This window comes from Mesoplodon mirus, assembly GCF_964341445.2.
Source record: "Mesoplodon mirus genome assembly, chromosome: 7".
Classification (NCBI taxonomy): Eukaryota; Metazoa; Chordata; class Mammalia; order Artiodactyla; family Ziphiidae; genus Mesoplodon; species Mesoplodon mirus.
The window spans coordinates 9,090,488-9,108,098 of record NC_138983.1 but is presented as its reverse complement, the minus strand read 5'-3'; the positions used below and the strand labels follow the sequence as shown (position 1 = coordinate 9,108,098).

The window sequence follows — 17,611 nt, the reverse complement described above, 5'->3', positions numbered from 1 at the left end:
AGGGATGCCAGAGATTACTGGGGTTGGGGCTGGACTGGGGCAGCCCTGAGGAGGGGATCCCTTGAATCTTCTTGCAGGTATTTTAGGCCTTGCCCTTAGGTGAGCCTGCCAGAAGCCTTGTTCATGACCCCTGCTTGGCAGGGGTGCTAGGGTGTGGGCAGGGAGGGGTGGTGGGTTACCAGGCCAGGGAAAGACAGAAGGTCACACGGCGCAGGATGGGCGTCCGGAACAGGTCAGCTATGCTGTGCTTGGCCTTGGCCAAGGTGATCTCCTTCTGCAGGCTGAGTTTGATCTCCTTGGGGCAGAGGAAGGGGAGGGGTCCATTAGCGACCAGCTGGTGGGCAGAGGAAGAAGAGAGGGAGGTGCAGGCCTGGTGGCTTTGGAAAAGCTTGCTTAGGGCATCAGATGTAGGCTTGTGATCAGGGGAAGCAGAGGCAAGAGGAGGGGACAGTCCAAGAGCAGAGCCCGGGTTCGTGCCCCAGACTACAGTCCCTCTGGGTCTCTACCTCCAGGCTGAGTTTTTCTCCTTCCTCCTTCTTGCCATTGAAGGCCGCCACCTGCCGGAATGTCTTCAGGGCCTTGGAGGACCTTCCAGACAGGATCATCCAACGTGTGGACTCTGGCAGCCACCTGGGGGCCAGAATCAAGTCACAGTGGCTCCCAACCCCCAACCTCCCAACACCAGAAGTTCTTTGAGAGGCTGGAAAAAGATCAAGAGCCAGGGCCAAAGGGTAGGAAGACCAGAAACCCGAGCTGCCTTACTGCAGGTTTCATGGAATTTAAACCTGGTCAAGCTCTGCACCTGGGCTGCCTGCAGGCGGCACAAATTCCAGAGATCTCTTCTTCCCTTTCCAGAAGAGCCTTTCCCCTGCCCCCGACCTCGGGCAGCTTGTTATCCTTGGGTGTTGTTCTTAGCTAGGAGCCTCGGGCCCCAGGTCAAGGCAGGTGGGGCCTGGGGAAGGGTTGGCATGCTCGAGGCTGGACAGCTGGAGGGTCCTGCATGTCCACGTCCCCAGCCGTCCTTGGGCCGAATTCCAGGTCCTGGGTGAAGGGGGTGGGCAGGACTGCAGTCCCAGGGCAGCTTAGGAAGGGGGCTAAGCTTAGGGTTGTGGTCTAGGGAAAGGGTCCGAGGACCCTTTGATTCTCCCTGCAAAAGGCCAGCTCTGCTGGGTCGGGGGACGGTCTGCAAGCGCAACATGGGGCCTTGGGGTTGGCAAGTGTGTGGCCAACCTCACTCTCCCCAACCCTTGGGCTGTGCTTTTGGGGTTGGTTCACCCCTGAGCAAACCCTGAGGGTCACAAAGTGAAGGGAAATGGAGGAGGCAGAGGCGTGGGGAGAAAGGAGGGATGCTTGGAAAAGTCTGGTCCCAGGTGGGGTCCGTTCTGGCTGTGGACCCCACAGGCACCCAGGACCTGGCTCCAGTGAGACCCTCAGGGGAGTGGACACGGGTCACCTGGCCTCAGACCTTTGGTCTTGCTGGTAGTGGCAGCTCCCTGGGCCCATTGCTACCTGCCCTTCTGGCCTTGTGGTCTTATTTCTGCCCTGACAGTCTTCTCAGCCTGCGCCTACCAAGATGATGGGTGACTTCCTCCCAAATCCCATAGCCAGGGCCTGGATTCCATCCTCCTCTCCCTGAGAATAATGACAACAGTGGCTTCCAATTAGTGAGCCTTCCTGTGGACCAGGCACATGTAACTCTGGGAGACAGGCATTGGTATCTCCATTTTGCCTAGAAAAATCTTGAGGCTCAGAGTGAAGGGACCTGCTGACCACCTGCCCTTATTTTGCCTCCCAATTCTCGGCTCCCATCCTAGGCTGTGGACATGCCGAACTCCACTCTGGACTCTCTGACCATCTCTCTCACTGCAAGATTACCCACCCCCTTGGGAGGTTATTCTCATTTTCAAATGGAGGCCCCATTCCAGTCCTGCGTCTTTTTGTGTAACCTTGGAGGATTGCTTCACCTCTCTCATCCTCAGTTTCCTCATCTGTAAAATGGGAATACTAATGTCCCCTTCACACAGAGATGCCGTAAGCGTTGGTATGATGTGGGTTGATGCCCAGAGCAGGGCCTTGCACATAGTAAGTGCTGGATAAAGGATCCTCCAGGACTTCATTTCTGCTCCTGAGTTTGTTCATTATTTCCTGTTCTTTGGGCCCAGCTATCAACTACCACCTACAGATTGGCTTCCTGTCTTTCACATGTCCTCACTCGGGGTCTCTGCCCCAGACCCCTTGATTCTCCCAGGTTCTCAGGTTGGAGCTTTCCTTTCCTTTATACCTCAAATCCAGAAGTCCCCACACTCTGAGGATTTCTCCTTCAAAATGCCCCTCAGACTCATCCCCCAGGCTCCACCTGCCCACGTGGTCACTTCCCTTTGCCTCTCATCCCCACCCACTTGGGTTTGTCCTTCTGTGTGATTATGTCACGAACGGAGGTTTGGTCAGGCCTCTCAGCACCCCTGGCACCTTCAGAGGCGTTCTCTGTCCCTCCACGTGAAACCGAGGGCCTCTCTGGCTTTCTGTGCTCTTCACAGCCTGACCCTAACCCCCTCACCTCCCCCCACGCCCCCAGCCGAGCGCTCCCTCCCGCGGCATGCATCGCTGTGTGGTTCCTCCTCCCTGGGATGGGGTGTCTCGGGACAGACAGAGTCAGCCAGCCTGGTCAGGCCTGGGCTCCTCCTGTTTGATCCCGGTGGCTCTAAGGAGGGGGCTGAGGAAACGAGGGTCACATACCAGGACAACAGGAAGAAGGCGAAGAAGGGAATGGACACGGTTAACTGGAGCCAGCGCCACTGGGGGATGGCGTAGGCCAGGCCAGGCAGAATGAACTGGCCACTGGTGTAGAAGTAACCGAGTGAAATCGACTTGATGGCCCTCATCCGGGTGGACACCCACTCGACACCTGCAGGAGGAACCCAAGGACCAGATTAAGACCCTACTGGGCAGTGGGCACCTCCTGAGAAGAGGCACCAGCCCCTGCCCCTCCGTTGGCTGCTTGATCTGACCCTGATCCTAAGGTTTCATTGCCCCCATTTTAGAGATGCGGTGACTGAGGCTCAAGAAGGTAGGACTCAAGCGTAGGTTTGACTGACTCCCAAGCCTGCGGCCTTGACTGCCTCTCCAGTGGCAGGTGACGTCCCTTGTCTTAGCACTTGTGTGTATGGGCTGAACGAGGTCATGTACCTGGCAGATGCCAGGCCCGGGGTGGGTCCTCAGTACTGAAGCTGCTGCTATTATGCTGCTGCTATTATGTTCAGAGGGGGCCTCTGGGGTCCTGAGAGGGGCAGCGACCTTGCCTGACCAAGGTCGCCCAGTGCCTGTGGCTGAGCCACACTCTTGGCTTCAGGCTGGTGCTCCCCAAACTCCGGGTCCCTGTCCCCTCCCCCTGTGGCTCACTCAAGATCGTGGTGCTCAGGGTGATGCCTGAGATGCCGCAGCCACACAGGAAGCGGAAGACTGTGTAGACGGGGAGCGTGGGGCTGAAGGCTGCGCCTGAGCCGCTGGCTGCCAGCAGCAGGTAGCTGCAGGTCAGGATGGGCTTGCGGCCAAACCTGTAGCTCGAAGAAGAAGAGGGTCGTTAGCTGCCGTGAGCCACCCAAGGATAGTGACTCTGCAGGCCTCCGGGCAAATGGCTGGACCCTCCACCTCCCAAAGGGCCAGGCAGGGCATGTAACTCCCTCCCCAGACAGAGCCTTGCTGGTAATTGCTTTTTTTTGTTGACAGGTTTGCAGTTAGATGTTTGAGTTAATGAGTGATCTCCTCCACCGCCAGCTTAGCTACCCGAGCAGGGGTCAAAGGACCTCTCCTCTCCAAGCCGTTCATCCACCCACCTCCACGGCCATGCGGCCACTACTGTGTCTGAAAACACTGAGGCCGTTTCCCCAGGTCTGGGGAGGCTGGAAGACTCAAACTGTAGGGGTTTTGGGGCAGGGAGAAGGCTGTGGCCCTGAAAGGGGCTGGCCACACAGCAAGGACCATCTCTCCCCCCTACCCCAGCTCTTTGCCCCTTTGGGGGTGCATGGGTGGAATGGAGAGGGGCGGGGAGTCTCCATGGGTTGTGCCTCCCCTGGCGAGGCCCCCGCGTCTCACCTGTCAGACAGGTCTCCCAGCACGAGACCCCCAATCAGTATGCCCGCCATGAAGATAGACTGGGCCATCTCCTTCAGTTTGTTGGAGTTGCACACCAGGTCCCACTGTGCAGGAGAGAGGGAGAGCCAGCTGGCCAGCCGGCCACCCGGCTCAGTCCAGCCCAGCCTCTCAGCCACGCTCAGCCTGTGCCCCCATGTGTGTGCTCCCTCCCCCAGCGCCCACACTTGGCTTCCCTGAGGCTAGCCCCTGCTCCCCGTGCCGCTTCCCCCTTCAGGCTGGCTTGGGGCTCCTTGGGTCCCTGCCTTGTGGTTCTGTAATGACGACAACCCTTCGGCACATGTGGCCTGCCATATGGCTTGTGAAGTCTGCTCAGCTGTCACAACCAGGTCTGTCTTCAAGCTCCTCCAGGCTCACCTGCATCCTGTGGTTACCTGTGTGTCTGCTCCCCAACTTCACTTGTGCAAGGCTGGTCCCTCTGCTTGCCCCCTCTCTCCTCCAGGGGCCATTCCCGCTGCCACCTCCCTCCATCCCACACCTTCAGTCTCTCTCCTGACTGCTCCACATCATCATTAGCTTGTGTTCCAGTCTCTCCACTTAAAGCCTCTTTCCCTTCCACATTTGCTTCATTTCTCTCTTCCCTTCAAAGTCAGATCTCTTGAACAAGGAACCATCCTGGCTGTCACCCTGTCCTCATGTCCCACTCATTTCCCGAGTCTGCCCCCACCACTCCACTGAAACTCTGCTCTCCAAACCCAATGGAACCTTCTGTTTCCTGACCTGACTTCCCTTCAGCAGCCCATGACCCCGCTGACCTCTCCCTCCTCCGGTCTTCCTCCTTTCCCTCCCTCTGTGGTCTTCTTTCTCTCTATCCCTTAAAAGTTGCCCAGGCCTCTTCTTGGATCTTTCTCTTTTTATTCACTTTCCCCAGGAAATGCCACCTGCTCCTATGGTTTCAATGACTATTTTATGGTGAAGGCTCCAAATCCCTCTCTTTAGCCCAACCTTTCTTCTGGCCTTGAGACCCATCGATTCAGCAGCCTACTTGAAATCTCCACCTGGAGGGTGTCTTTTGGGCATCTCAGAGTCAGCGAGACTTGCCACCCCCTCCCTGTAAGGTCTGAATCACAGTGACTGGCAGCCCTTTTTGGACTCCTTCCTCTCCCATGTTACAACCACTTCATCCTCCAGTTTCTAACTTTTTAAATACTTCTTTCTTTCTTTTTTCTCTGGCCGCTGCTAGCGGCATGTGGGATCTTACTTCCCCAACCAGGGATCGAACCCATGCCCCTGCAGTGGAAGCATGGAGTCTTAATCACTGGACCACTAGGGAAGTCCTTTAATATTTCTTGAATCTGGATTCTTCTATTTCCACTACTGCTATCTTAGTGCAGGCCTCATCCTCTTATGCTTGGATTAAGAATAACAGCCAATATTCCGTAGAAATAAAAGCAATGGGACCTAATGAAAACCACAAACAAAATGAAAAGACAACCTATGAACTGGGAGAAAATATTTGCAAATGATGAGACCGATGAGGGCTTAATTTCCAAAATTTACAAACAGCTCATGCAACTCAAAAACAAAAAACAAACAACCCAATCGAAAAATGGGGAGAGACCTAAAGAGACATTTCTCCAAAGAAGAAATATGGATGGCCAACAGGCATATGAAAAGATGCTCAATTTTGCAAATTATTAGAGAAATGCAAACCAAAACTATGAGGTATCACCCCACATCGGTCAGAATGGCCATCATTAAAAAGTCCACAAATAACAAATGCTGGAAAGGGTGTGGAGAAATGGGAACCCTCCTACACTGTTGGTGGGAATGTGAATTTGTGCAGTCACTATGGAAAACAGTATGAAGGGTCCTCAAAAAACTAAAAATAGAGTTGTCATATGATCCAATAATCCCATTCCTGGGCATATATCTGGACAAAACTATAATTAAAAAAGATACATGCAGCCCTATGTTTATAGCAGCATGGTTCACAATAGCCAAGACATGGAAACAACCTAAATGTCCATTGACAGATGAATGGATAAAGAAGATGTGGTACATATATACAGTGGAATACTATTCAGCCATAAAAAAGAATGAAATAATGCCATTTGCAGCAACATGGATGGACCTAGAGATAATCATACTAAGTGAAGTAAGTCAGAAAGAGAAAGACAAAATATCATATGATATCACTTACATGTGATGACACAAATGAACTTATCTACGAAACAGAAACAGACTCACAGACATAGAGAACAGACTTGTGGTTGCCAAGCGAGAGGGGAGCAGGGGAGGGATGGATTGAGAGTCTGGGATTAGCAGATGCAAGCTAGTATATATGGCATGGATAAAAAAACAAGGTCCTACTGTATAGCACAGGGAACTATATTCAATATCCTGTGAGAAGCCATAATGGAAAAAAATATGAAAAGAGTGTATATATGGGTAACTGAGTCACTTTGCTGTATAGCAGAAATTAACACAACATTGTAAATCTGCTATACTTCAATAAACTAAATTTAAAAAAAAGAATAACAGCCAAGATATATTGAGGGCTTACTCTGCACCAGACGCTGTTCTAAGTAAGCACTTTCCACGCCTTAATTGTTTCAGTCATCATAGCAACCGATGACGTAGAGCTGTTGTCATCCTCATTTTACAGTTGAGGAAATTGAGCCCAGAGAGGATTATCGCAACAATCTTCTGACAGGTCTCCCAACCTTCGACCTCAGTCCTTCCTATCCATCCTTTCCCTGATAACCCGAGTGGCTTTTCTGAAGCACCTCTCACATCAGCTTACTGCCTTGCCTAAGGCACCCCCTGGCTTCCTCTTGCCCTCTGGGTAAAGAGAAAGCTCTGTTAACACAGATTTATAAAGCCCTCAGGCTCTGGCCCCTGCCCACCTGTCTGGCCTAATCTCCTGCTAATCCCCAGCACGCACCCTTTGTCCAGTTGTCCTGAATTACTTGTGTAATGAAGTGAAGAATCTCATTCACTGGAAATGCCTTATGAGAATGTTTTGGAAGCAAAACAGTGCGGGGAGGGGGGGGAAGAACCACACGTCCCAGGGAGCTCTTTCTGCTTTCCCCCCCGGAAAGCAAGGGGGATTGGGCAAGGGGGAAGCCTCCAGGTCCTCCAGCTTGCTCACAGTGGCCCAGAGTGGCCAGCAAAGCCAGGGCTCTTCTGGCTGGAAAGGGAGCCTGCATGGTACATGTGTGGGGATGGGGAGGGAAAAGAGTAAAGGAGGAAGTGAGGTGGTGTGAAAGGAGTAGGCCAGTGGGTGTCTAGAGAGACTTCCTGTACTGTGTAGCATGCGGTGTAAAGGGACAGGCCATCCAGGAGGGAGATGGGGCCATGTAATTCTTGACAATGACGTGTGAGTGGAAGAAATGGATGCTGCTTCCACTTCATTTGAGTACGAGGGAATCCCTGGCTTGGACTTGCATGCTTTCTCCCTTCCTGTTGGTTAGGAATGGTGATAACTAGAGCAACTCTGGGAGCCACGTGTTGAAGATGGCGGAGCTGCTGTGTGTCTCGGTCCCCGAATGACCTAGGAAGGGGACTGGGAACACAAGAGCGTGGCAAAGAGCATGGGACCAGATATAGAGAGAACTGGAGAGATTTTTAAAGGCATCTTGGAATTTTGGGGGGGAAGGGAAGCTATTTTGAGGCATTTTTGGCATGCTTTCTGTGTTAAGAAAACCTGTAGCTGAAGTCTCCGTTCTTCAAGGTGTTGAGAGAGTGATTTATGTTTCCTTTGACTCTGACTCCATGCATAGGCCTGGCCACGTGGGGTCCATGGTTGTAATCAGTTACACTAGTGATCCTACAAAAGCTTCAGGCTATTGTGTTCCTCTTTGCTTTTGTACTTGATATCTTTCCCTACGCTAGCAAGGTTGTCAGTCCTTCAAAAGACATGTCAAGATCACTTACGCTGAGTGCCAGAAGCATCTTTTCTGGCTGCCTGGCACAAGCAGGTAGTCAGTAAATATTCGTGCAATGGATAAATGGCTGAGAAGCACATCCAGGCTCCCAGTGTCATTCCTCATTTCTCCTTCCACGCTCGGCATCCTGTTCTTACCTCTAAGAGGACACAGATTACATAGCGTGCTACCTGCCTATTTGCTTGTCTATCTCTCCTGTATAACCGCACCAAGGGCGGAGGCATCTCATCTGATTCTTTATTGCTAGCAGCTAGCAGAGTAGTCGGTGCACAGTAAATGTTCAGTGTTTGTCCAATGAATCATGAATGGCGTTGCCATACATATTTTACTGATGAGGCCCAGAGAGGAAGAGGTAACCAGCTGACTGGAGGGAACAGGTCAGTCAACTTCTATTTAGCCCATGGCATGGTCTGGGCTGACCACTTGTCTACCAGCTTTTGGCAGCTCCACATAGAGTTCTTGCTCCCAATATCCTATCCAACGTTCTTGGCCTTCTTTTTTTTTTTTTTTTTTTTTTTTTTTGCGGTACGCGGGCCTCTCACTGTTGTGGCCTCTCCCGTTGCAGAGCACAGGCTCTGGACACGCAGGCTCAGCGGCCATGGCTCACGGGCCCAGCCGCTCCGCGGCATGTGGGATCTTCCCGGACCAGGGCACGAACCCATGTCCCCTGCATTGGCAGGCGGACTCTCAACCACTGCGCCACCAGGGAAGTCCTCTTGGCCTTCTTTTTCCTTTCTTGGAATGTTTACTCCTTAGGGAGCTGGATTCAGGAAGGGAAGAACAGGAAGCCCACTGCCATGTCTTCCTGAGTGATGATATACCAGGAAGATGGTGGGGGAGAAAGAGAGGGCTTACTCTGCTCCGGAGCAAGCTTTGCAAATGATGCCATAATAATCCTATGAAGTGGGTACTATTATTATCTCCATTTTACAGAGCACGAACCTGAGGCTCAGAGGGTAAATAACTTGCCCAAGCACAGCTTGGTTCATTTCAAGGCAGAGACTCAAACTCAGGTCTTCTGGAACCCCAACTAGTGCTCTTGACCATGGCTCCCTGATGTGTGCTTTGCTCTGAGTCCTGAGCTGCTGGAGGGAAGGCTCAGTCCATGGGAGCTGTAGCCATGTGCCACTATAAGACACAAGCACAGGATGGGCTGGAGTCATGGTCAAGGAGGCAGCCAAGGCCAGAGCCAAGTGAGCTGATCTGATGTCAGGCTCAGGAGCTGGAGCAGCAGCAAAATCATAGGCCAGGAGGCCCCTCAGAGGGCAAAGAAGAAGGCCTGACGTAAACGGTCAGGGCGAGCCATGTGTGATCAAGGATGGGGACCCTGCTCCGTGTGTGTGTGTGTGTGTGTGTGTGTGTGTGTGTGTGTGTAGGTTAACTCTGCCAGGGGACCCCACACATGGTCCATACTCCCTCCAGAGCAAGGACAAGGGAAACAAACTTCCCTAGATTTGGGGCCTTTTATTTTATATTTTAAATTATTTATTTATTTATTTATTTATTTATTTATTTATTTATTTATTTATTTATGGCTGTGTTGGGTCTTCGTTTCTGTGCGAGGGCTTTCTCTAGTTGCGGCAATTAGGGGCCACTCTTCATCGTGGTGCGCGGACCTCTCATTGTCGCGGCCCCTCTTGTTGCGGAGCACAGGCTCCAGACGCGCAGGCTCAGTAATTGTGGCTCACGGGCCCAGTTGCTCCGCGGCATGTGGGATCCTCCCAGACCAGGGCTCGAACCTGTGTCCCCCGCATCGGCAGGCAGACTGTCAACTACTGCGTCACCAGGGAAGCCCTTGGGGCCTTTTAGATCCAGTTTAGAACTTGGGGACAATTGCTATGCCTCTGTCTACTCTTGGACCTCTGATGGAACCAAGGCTGGGGCACAACGGCCAGAGAGCCAGGTACCTGGGAAGACTCAAAAGGTCATGAATCTCTAGCTCTGCCACTTAGTAGCTGTGAGTTCCTGGGCCAGTTACTTAACCCCTCTGTGGCTCAGTCTCTTTATCTGTAGAATGGGGGTAATACTAATACCTGCTTCTCAGGATTGTAAATAAAATAAGGAATGAAGAGCACCCAGCACGGTACCTGGCGGACAGTCGGCACTCTACGTGATAGCTGGTTTATTATTATTGTCACATGTCATTGTAAGGCCTGTGCTCACAGGGACATGTGATGCAGTAGAAGGGGATGGATTCTGGAGTCAGGACCCCCATCCCTCTTCCTACAAAAACTTGATTTCACCATCATGGCTGAGAGAGCCACCTTCTGGATCTGAACCCAGTGTATTCCTCTGTAAAAAGGGGCAATATTCACAGTGGCCATAAGAGAAGATTCGCAGGATCGTGAAAGAAGGAATGCAAAGCACCAGCCCAGGGCCCTGCACACGGTAGATGTTCACCCTGACCCTAGAGAACCCAGGGGATGGCCCCGGGCTCCTCCTGCCTGGGATTACAGCTTCCTAGGTGAGGGCTGCAACGGTGGGGGTCAGGCTGGCCCAGACACGTGGCTGAGCTGGGGCCCCCTGGTCATTACACAGGAGTCAGATTGGAGGCTAGGAAAGGGGAGATGATAGGAGGGGCGCCCAGGGCAGGGGCCAGGGTGAGCAAGTAGGGGTGACGCAAGAGCTCAGCTGGAGACAAGAGGTGGACAGATGGTCTGGGAGGTGGGCAGCCTGGGGATTTGGGGGTGAGCGTGGAGGAAGACCAGACACTCGGCAGGGGAAGCTTCCAGGGTGGAGACCCACTTCTGGGAGGACCACTGAGTGGGATATCTGCTTCTCCAGCGGCTGACTTGGGGCCTCCAGGGACCTGTGTGGGGAGACAGGATTTCTGTGGCCCTGGAGACAGAACGGGAAGGCTCAAGGTCCAGAGAGGACTCACAGGGGCCTCAGAGGGGAGGGCCTGCTCATCCAAGGCCAGGCCCGGGCCTTCGAGGGCTGCAGGGTTGGGTTTCCGGAGCCCCAGACTGAGCTGGGCACCCACAGGGCTGTGTTCTGCGGTGTGGAAGCTGTGGGCTCCTCTCCAGGGAATCCAGAGTCCACAGTCCTCACTCCTCACACTTTCCAGACTTAAAAGAAAGGCCTTTGTTTCCTCTTAACGTCCTGGTAAAGCTCCTTCTGAAAAATTCCTACCTTGTCTCTGCTGAACCCAGAGAAAGGAATGTGTGGTCACCTCTGCCAGCAAAGCTTATGGGATCAGAAGGGGGAGGGAAACTCCCTGCGCTCCTGGTTGGACCCAGCGCAGTCCTCCCACCCTCGCCTCTTCTGCGGGGAAGGTCCTTATTATCCCATTCTACAGATGAGGGGACTGAGGTGGGGAGGGAGATGACTCACCTGGTCCCCGGCTGTGGGGGGGTGGAGCTGGGCCCTGTGTGCTGGCCTGTGCTGGGTTGGGGAGTGGAGTGAGAAATAGCCCTGCAGCCTGGGTGAGCTGGAAAGAGCTGGGACAGCTGATTCTCCTTTTACCAGGAGTCCCCCTACTCTTCTGGGGGGACTAACCCCCTACTCCTCAGGACATCTCCATTAGTCATGACCACCACAAGAGCAACAGTGGCAGCAAACATTAGCTGAACACCTTGTAGGTGCCAGGCCCTGTGCTAATGCTGGCCTTGCATTATCTCTTTTAGTGGTCACACTTGTTCTCTTACCCCATTTTACAGATGAGGAAACTGAGACTTCTGGAGTTGTAACATCCCCAGTAAACGGCAGAGTCAGAGTGTGAACTCTGCTGCTTGGCCCTGGCTCATGGCGCCACACTGTCCACCTGGGAGACGGCTCCCTGCCTACTAACCAGGGTCACCTGGGCTGAGTTGGTTGCCAGGTGCTGTCTTCCTGATTACCACCCTTCCCCCCAGGGCTGGCACACCCAGCTCCCTGCCTCCACACCAGAGACACACCCCTAGGTGAGCCAGCCACTGTCTTACCTCCACCCCGTGAGGGACCGGAACCCCACCCCACCCCAAGTGATGGAGCATAGATTTGCCACGGCTTGAGCCACAAGCAGAAAAGCCAAAGGGGTTTTGACCTTGTTGTGCTGCTAAGAGCACCTGGCTGGGTCTGGCCACTGACATTTCCCTGACTGGGTGAGGACCCTGATCAGGGGTTCTCATGGCTGAGAGTCCTCAGGGAGCCTGGGCCTGACCAGGACCCGACCTGGAGAAGGGGGCAGACCCCGAGGCCTGGTGAAACCCTGTGTATTTGGGATGCAGATTCACATGGCCCTAACTGCTGGAATGGCGACTGGGTGCTCAGCTGGCACAGATGTAAGCTGATGCTTGACGGGGTACAAGAACTGCAAGCTGGGCTTCCCTGGTGGTGTAGTGGTTAAGAATCCACCTGCCAATGCAGGGGACACGGGTTCGAGCCTTGGTTCGGGAAGATCCCACATGCCACGGAGCAACTAAGTCGGTGCGCCACAACTACTGAGCCTGCATTCCAGAGCCTGCGAGCCACAACTACTGAGCCCATGTGCCACAAGTACTGAATCCCATGCACCTAGAGCCTGTGCTCCGCAACGAGAGAAGCCACCGCAATGAGAAGTCCGCACACCACAACGAAGAGTAGCCTCTGCTCGCGGCAACTAGAGAAAGCCTACGTGCAGCAATAAAGACCCAACGCAGCCAAAAAAAAAAAAGACCTGCAAGCTCTGCTCTTGGCCAGGCTCCCTGTAGCTCAAGGCGCACCCTGGAGGGGAAGACACTTCCCAGCAGTCAGCACTGTCTGAGTCCCTCCTGCCGGGCTCTGAGGGCATATGGTCTTCATCCAGCATTAACTGAGCGCTTCCTAGAACCTAGCCCAGGGTGCAGTGGTCGAGGGATGCAGTCCCCAGGAGCATGGGGGTGGGGAAGTGGCGGCAGGTGGCTCTGGAGCCCTGCTGCCTGGGTTTGGCTCCCAGCTCCACCATTTATAAGATGTGGTGCCTTGGGCCAGTAACCTGTACCTTGGTTTCCTCATCTGCAAAATTGACATAATATAGGTACTAACCTCAGAGAGTTGTTGTGAGGATTAAATGAGTTCATACGAGCAAACTGATTAGAGCCGCCTGGCAAGGGGTTAGCACGCGGTAAGGGGTAGCGATGGTTGTTATTTCATTGCTCCCTGTAGGATTTTTGTTTCCTCGTCTAGGTTCTGTATTCTGGAGGACATGGATGGTGGCTTTACCCCTTCTCTCTGTCTTCCAGGGACCAGATGTACAGCAAGTTGCCCACACATCTGGAAACTTATTTACAGATATTGGGGCATTTCCACGCCCCCCACCCCCCACCCTGTTCCTCGCCCCTACATCCATTTGGTTCCCGAGTCCCAGAGATTCTGACTCCCCAACCTCTCTGGTATTTATTCCGACTGCCCCTGCCGTCTGTCATCTTGGTCCTGGGTCCCTGTAGCAACCTGCTAACCGGTCTCCCAGCTGCTGGACCAAAATGCTCCACAAGCTACCCTCCGCCCTGCAGTTGAGGCAGGAGATAGATGGGCCCCAGGCTGAGCAGCCGGAGTTCGTCCCCTATGGACAGATACTCCAAAGTAGCAGGAGGGAGGAGAGCTGAGCCCTGTCCAGATAAGAGATAAAAGACTGCATATGCCGGGCTTCCCTGGTAGTGCAGTGGTTGAGAGTCTGCCTGCCGATGCAGGGGACGCGGGTTTGTGCCCTGGTCAGGGAAGATCCCACATGCCGCGGAGCGGCTGGGCCCGTGAGCCATGGCCGCTGAGCCTGCGTGTCCGGAGCCTGTGCTCCGCAACGGGAGAGGCCACAACAGTGAGAGGCCCGCGTACCGCAAAAAAAAAAAAAAAAAAAAAAAGACTGCATATGCCTCATTCTTGAAGTCAAGGAGACCTTCCCAACTATACGTGCTCAGAAAGGCTCCTTGAAGGTCAACAACGGAGGGGGTGCCACTCCATAGTAAGTGACATCAACCTACCCACAGGCCTCTTGGCTAGAATCCATCTTGGCTAAGAGATGCGCACACACACATGGGAGGACTCTGAGATACACAAAATACGGCCTCAGAACCAGGCAGAGCGAGATGATTGGCCAGAGGAAACCCGGAAGAAATGCCCCATATAAGTGATTCAAACTATCACAGGGTGCAACTCTCTCTCTGAGTCTGCCCATGTGTCTATCCACATGTACCCTTTTACCTCCTAATAAATATTTTACTTGTTTCACTACTTTCTGTCTTTGTGGGAATTCATTTCTACAAAGCCGAAGGGCCAGGACCTTGTCACTGGCCACTGGTCTAGTCGCCAGGATTCAGCGCTCTCACTGCTGTGGCCTGACTTCAATCTCTGGCTGGGAATCGAAATCCTGCTTCAAGCCGCTGCTGTAGGCTGAGGCTACCCGAGATCACAGTCAGAGTGCAGATCCATAGAAGGTGATCTGAGTATGCCACACTCCTGCATAACACCATACAATGGCTCCCTGTCACCTTCGAGACAGAGGCCAGTCTTTTGCCCCGGCATCCACTCCAGGCCCTCCTGCTCCCTATGCCCCTGGCCTCCGCAGCCCGCTGCCCGCCTCTCCAGCCTTCCTCAGTCTCTTGCAGTCCTTACTGCTTTGCTCTCTTTATGCTCCTGTGACTGTGCATGTGACTCCAGGCACACCGTTCCTTTCGCCTGGGGTGCACTTGCCCGCATCAGCCCCCTCCCTAACCCTGACCCCTCCTTCACACTCAGCTCAGGCTTTGCTGACTCCAGTGAGCCCCCCTGGGTTCCCCCTCCAGTCAGATTCCATGCCCCTCCTCTGGGCTCCCAGAGCACCCTGAGTTCATAAAGCTCGTATCCATTCATTACACAAATATTTATTTCACAGTGCGCCTCCTCTGTGCCAGGCACTGTTCCAGCTGCTGGGGATATAGCAAAGCAGCTGAAAACCCCTGCCCTGGGAAGCCTGCATACCCCACCACGCTGCTGGTGAGTTTCCTCACTACAGGTGAGCACCTGGAGGACAGGCAGGGCTCATGAGTTCTTTGACTCTGTGTCCTCAGTATTATGAGTGTAGCTGTCAATAAATGTTGGGGTTTCCCTGGTGGCACAGTGGTTGAGAGTCCGCCTGCCGATGCAGGGGACACGGGTTCTTGCCCCGGTCCGGGAGGATCCCACATGCCGTGGAGCGGCTGGGCCTGTGAGCCATGGCCTCTGAGCTTGCGCGTCCGGAGCCTGTGCTCCACAATGGGAGAGGCCGTGACAGTGAGAGGCCTGCGTACCTCAAAAAAAAAAAAAAAAAAAATTGTTGGATGCTGGATGTATTTCAGGCCCTGGGCTGGGTGCTGGGGAGAAATAGTGCATAGGACAGGGATGGAGTGTCCAGGACTATGAGAGTCAGCAGATGTGATGGTTAGGAGCGTGGCTCTGGGGCCGGTGCCTGTGTTCAGGTCCTGCATCTGCCTCTTACTAGTGGCGAGACCTTGCACAGGCTCCTCATCCTCTCTGTGCTTCAGTTTCCCCATCACAACAATGGGCTTATCATACTATCTTATAATGGTGTCAGGAAGGTTAAAAGGGTTAGTTAATATTTATAAAGCACTTAGGACAGTGCCTTGCGCGTGGTCAGAGCTTTATACAGAAATAAATATTCACTAGACAAATGAACAGCAATCATAGATTCTGAACATAGATAGTCCTGGATTCAAATCATTTCTCTGCCAGGTCCGAATCATATGTAATCCTGAGAAAGTCACTGAACCAGGCTGAGCCTCGGTTTCCTCATCTGAAGGTACTAACAATACTTCCCTCACTGAGATACCATCTCCAGGGATTCCAGGAGCCCACGCTCATAGTGTGCCCAGCACAGGACTGGCACCAGGTAAAGACTTTGAAATGCATCCCTTCTAATGCGGCAAAAGCAAGATCCTGCCCTTGAGGGGCTCATGGTCCCCGAAGGGAGAATGAAAACGTTGGCTTCTGCTCACTGCTCAGATGTCACCCACTCCAGGAAGCCTTCCTAGAATCCCGTGGTCCCCCCACTCTTTTGTACTGCCATGAATGCTTGTCCCCCTGTGCCTAGTATGGGCTTTTGCTTTAAATTCCAGCTCCGAAACTGACCAGCTGTGTGGCACTGGACCTTCACTTCCTTCCACTGAGTCTTAGTTTCTTTTTTCTTTTTTTTTTTTTGAATGAAAAAGGAGATAAAATCACCTTCAACAGAATACCATTGTGGGAATCAAAGTATGGGAGACAATGTCTGCCAGACACCAAGATGTGCCTGGCCATTTGTGGATCCTCAATAAATGCCAATTCCCTTTTCGCTCTCTTCATCTGACCATGGTCTCCAGGTCATTCGAGAGCCTGATTTACCTCTGTAACTCCTGGAGACGGTGGGTAAAAGAATCAGTGAATAAATGAGGGTGTGAATGAATGGGAGATGCACACATAAGTGACTGCAGGAGCGGATGAGATGTTTTCTGGGTCTGCTCAGGCATGTCCCAACCCTCACCTCTGTCCACCCCCTCCTCCACACACTGTCCCACCTTGAGACCTTTGCACAAGATGGAATTTTCCTCCTTTTCCCCATTGCCTGGCTAACACTTGCTGAACTCCCTTATCTCTGCCCAGGGTCACTTTTTAAAGGAAGCTTCTTCCCCTGGCCCCTGCCCGCAGTCCAGGGGTAGGTTGTAGTCTAAGGTCACAACTTTAAGTACTTTGAAGTTGTAATTTGACATTTCTTTGTGTGGTCCTCTCATTAATTTGTGTTACCCCTGCTGGGCGGTGGACCCCGTGGGAACAGGGACAGTGCATTTTTGTATCCCCAGAGTTTGGCACTGCGCCTGGCATAGAAAGGGCCGTTTGCACTCTGAACGTGAAGAGACGGGACCTTTTGGTTGGTGTGTCTCTGCACCCGGCTCCTTCCTCTCTGCCTGCCCAGTGCCTGTCCCTGGGTCCTTAGGGAGACTGGGCCCCAGCCTGCTCCCCTGTCCATGAGTGTGGGGTTCCTGCTGTAATCGGAGGGAGAGGGCTGGCCTCTGGGCATACCTCAGTCACAATGGAGTCCCTGGTGCTGACGTCGTAGGTCCAGCCATCCAGGCAGGGCTCGGTGGCCCCCTGGGTGTCATTGGGCAGGCTGGCGTTGGGTGGATATACAAAACGGAGGCACCGCTCAGGCTTCTCATCCCGGCCCATGGGGAGCACCCAGGGCCCTGCAGAGGCGTTGGGTGGTGGGCGACAGTGGTGGGCGGGGGTGGCCGCTGTGAAGATCTGCAGCAGGTTGTGGTTGGCCATGCTGAGGATCGGGAGGCCGAGCAGGACTGTGTGCAGGAACTGGAAAGGCCCTTTGCTGGCCACGCGGTCCACGAGCTCGGCGAAGGTCATGGCACCGGACAAGATGAGCCAGAGCTACGGGTGGGTGGGGCACCAGGCCGGGGAGAGGGATGTGTGCATGGGGGTGAGGCGGGGCAGGTGGACGGTTGTGGAAGCACAAGGGGGAGGGTGTGCCCAGGTGTATGTGTAAGCCTGTGTATGTATAAGTGTGTGAGGATGTGGGGCTCAGCTGTGCGTACCCACAGATTTGCGTGTGGATGAGGATGTACCCAACTGCGCGTACAGACGTGGGGTCACAGGTGTGGTGTGTGCTCACAGCAGTG

General features: G+C 53.5%; 1 protein-coding gene across 1 annotated transcript in view; it reads right to left on the bottom strand.

The window, feature by feature from the left end:
- Positions 1-17,339, bottom strand: part of SLC22A6 (solute carrier family 22 member 6) — a gene marked incomplete at its 5' end in the record, with an annotated part of 34,979 nt that extends 17,640 nt beyond the window's left edge. The window contains 6 exons of the mRNA XM_082629327.1: positions 180-295; positions 507-630; positions 2,737-2,905; positions 3,400-3,560; positions 4,093-4,196; positions 17,004-17,339. Of these exons, the coding sequence (XP_082485453.1) occupies positions 180-295; positions 507-630; positions 2,737-2,905; positions 3,400-3,560; positions 4,093-4,196; positions 17,004-17,339 (1,010 nt within the window). The remainder of the gene's footprint in view (positions 1-179; positions 296-506; positions 631-2,736; positions 2,906-3,399; positions 3,561-4,092; positions 4,197-17,003) is intronic.
- Between the last annotated feature and the right edge of the window lie 272 nt (positions 17,340-17,611).